At 29.2% G+C, this 1,868-nt stretch overlaps 1 protein-coding gene across 1 annotated transcript; it reads right to left on the bottom strand.

Moving 5' to 3' along the window:
- Positions 1–923: 923 nt before the first annotated feature.
- On the bottom strand, positions 924–1,388 carry LOC112785498 (zinc finger protein 2-like). The gene has a single exon (XM_025828961.3). It carries the CDS (start codon positions 1,386–1,388, stop codon positions 924–926), a length of 465 nt encoding a protein of 154 aa, XP_025684746.1.
- Positions 1,389–1,868: the final 480 nt, after the last annotated feature.

Here is a 1,868-nt window from a genome sequence, read left to right as displayed (position 1 = left end):
AGGGATGAAAAAAAGCTGCCAAAATGTTACTCGTAATAAAGGACTAAATAAAGACCTAAGAAATTTTCACAGGGCTGAGAATCAACTCTTGCAAATAAATGGAGATGGGAGCAATGACATAAGTTCTCGCCTCCATGAAAATTCGTACAATTTTTAAGAATTTTTTTTATATTATTTTTTGTTAAATGTTATGTTTTATCATATATATATATAATTTATTTTTAGTTTTGTAAGTTGGATTATGTCGGATTTTAATAGATTACGTTTAATTATATTAAATTTATTTATTTTATAATTGTTATGTTTTTTTTTGAAATAATATCTATATATATTTGCGGATATCTATTTTTCTAGTAGAAAAAATCAAATAAAAACCTGGATGAAAATAAAAAAAAAACAGAGACATTTTTTTTAAAATTAAAATGAGACAGAAAAAAGGTATCTGTCTCTACTCTATTAATAGTTAAAAATTTTTTTAAATATATCAGTATATTAATATTTCAGTAATTTTTAATTGTTGATATAAAAATTATTGTAATATTGATGTACCGGTATACTTAAAAATTTTTCTAATAGTTATTGCCATCCATAGGTTGTGCTAAGAGCCTTAAGTATGTAGGACTAGTTTGGCTAGATGCACAAATATGCAAGTGCTTGTAGGTACATTTTGGGGTACGGTTCATCATATTTGACTCTTCTTTTTTATATGTCATTTATTTAGCTATGAATTAAGCCAATTAACCTTATTCTATTTTCAGAGAAGCTGTAAGGAACGAGAATAAATGCAAAGAAGTTGAAAATCGAATAGATCATAAATAATAAAGCAACAGGAAGAAATAAGACAACATGGAAAAACATAACTAAATTAGACTAGATGGTGAATTTCAGACTCCTGGCTCTGAGGAGTATCATGCATGCAAGTCTTAGTTTCCAAAGTTAGATCCAAAACGAGGAAAAGGCATGGTCATGGTGGAAGAAGGCATATGAACCATGTGGTGCATGTGTGCACCTTGATGATAAACAGGAAATGACCCACGAAAGGGAAGAAGATGATTTGGCATGTTTGAGTAAGGACAGAAGTGACGAGGACCAAGCTCAATCGCTCCCATGTTAAACACTTTGTTCATTCTTGAGAGCATCCTCTCTCGCTTGTGAGCATTTTGATGTCCTCCCAAAGCTTGAGAACTCGCAAACTTCTTGTAACAGAATTTGCAAGGAAATAATCGTTGCTGCTTAGGGCGATTTTCCACACCTGCGGAGCAGTTATTATTGGAAGATGGTTCATCAACCCTTTCCAGGTTGAGGCTCAGGGTAAGCAACAACTCTGGATTATTATTATCCATGATAGGTTGCTCCTCCTCTAATTTGCGCTTAAGCATGTTTGACATTGTTTTGAAACTGCAAAGAAGATTGGTGTTTGTTTAGATTTTTTTTGTGGTGTTTTGTTGAGTTGATAAGAGCTTATTTATAAATATTTGAATGCTTAGTAAAAGGAAATATATCTTGGAGAAATGCATTGTTTAGCTAGACTTAATACCAGAAACTTGATAGGGAGAGGATAAAATTTTGTTCAATAAACCATGACGTGTCACAAAACATGGTGCGATTAATGTGTAGTAATTTTTTTTCAACAGCGTTCGGTGTATGCAAAAAATAAAGTATTAGTATAAAATACATGTTAAAATATAAAATATATGTTAAAATATATGTGTTTAATATATGTGTTTATATAAAAATATATATTAGTTAATCTGGTGATTAATTTTTGGTATATACATAATATTTTTTAATTATACTAAGTATACATTAAAAATTAATTATAAAATTAGTTATCTTAAATATATATTAAAATATAAAATATATATTAA

Source organism: Arachis hypogaea, chromosome 20 (genome assembly GCF_003086295.3).
Source record: "Arachis hypogaea cultivar Tifrunner chromosome 20, arahy.Tifrunner.gnm2.J5K5, whole genome shotgun sequence".
In the NCBI taxonomy this organism is placed as follows: domain Eukaryota; kingdom Viridiplantae; phylum Streptophyta; class Magnoliopsida; order Fabales; family Fabaceae; genus Arachis; species Arachis hypogaea.
This window is presented reverse-complemented; position numbering and strand designations above follow the sequence as displayed.

Excerpts from the sequence above, each read along its gene's own strand:
- LOC112785498 (XM_025828961.3), bottom strand. The coding sequence starts at position 1,388 with ATGTCAAACATGCTTAAGCGCAAATTAGAGGAGGAGCAACCTATCATG.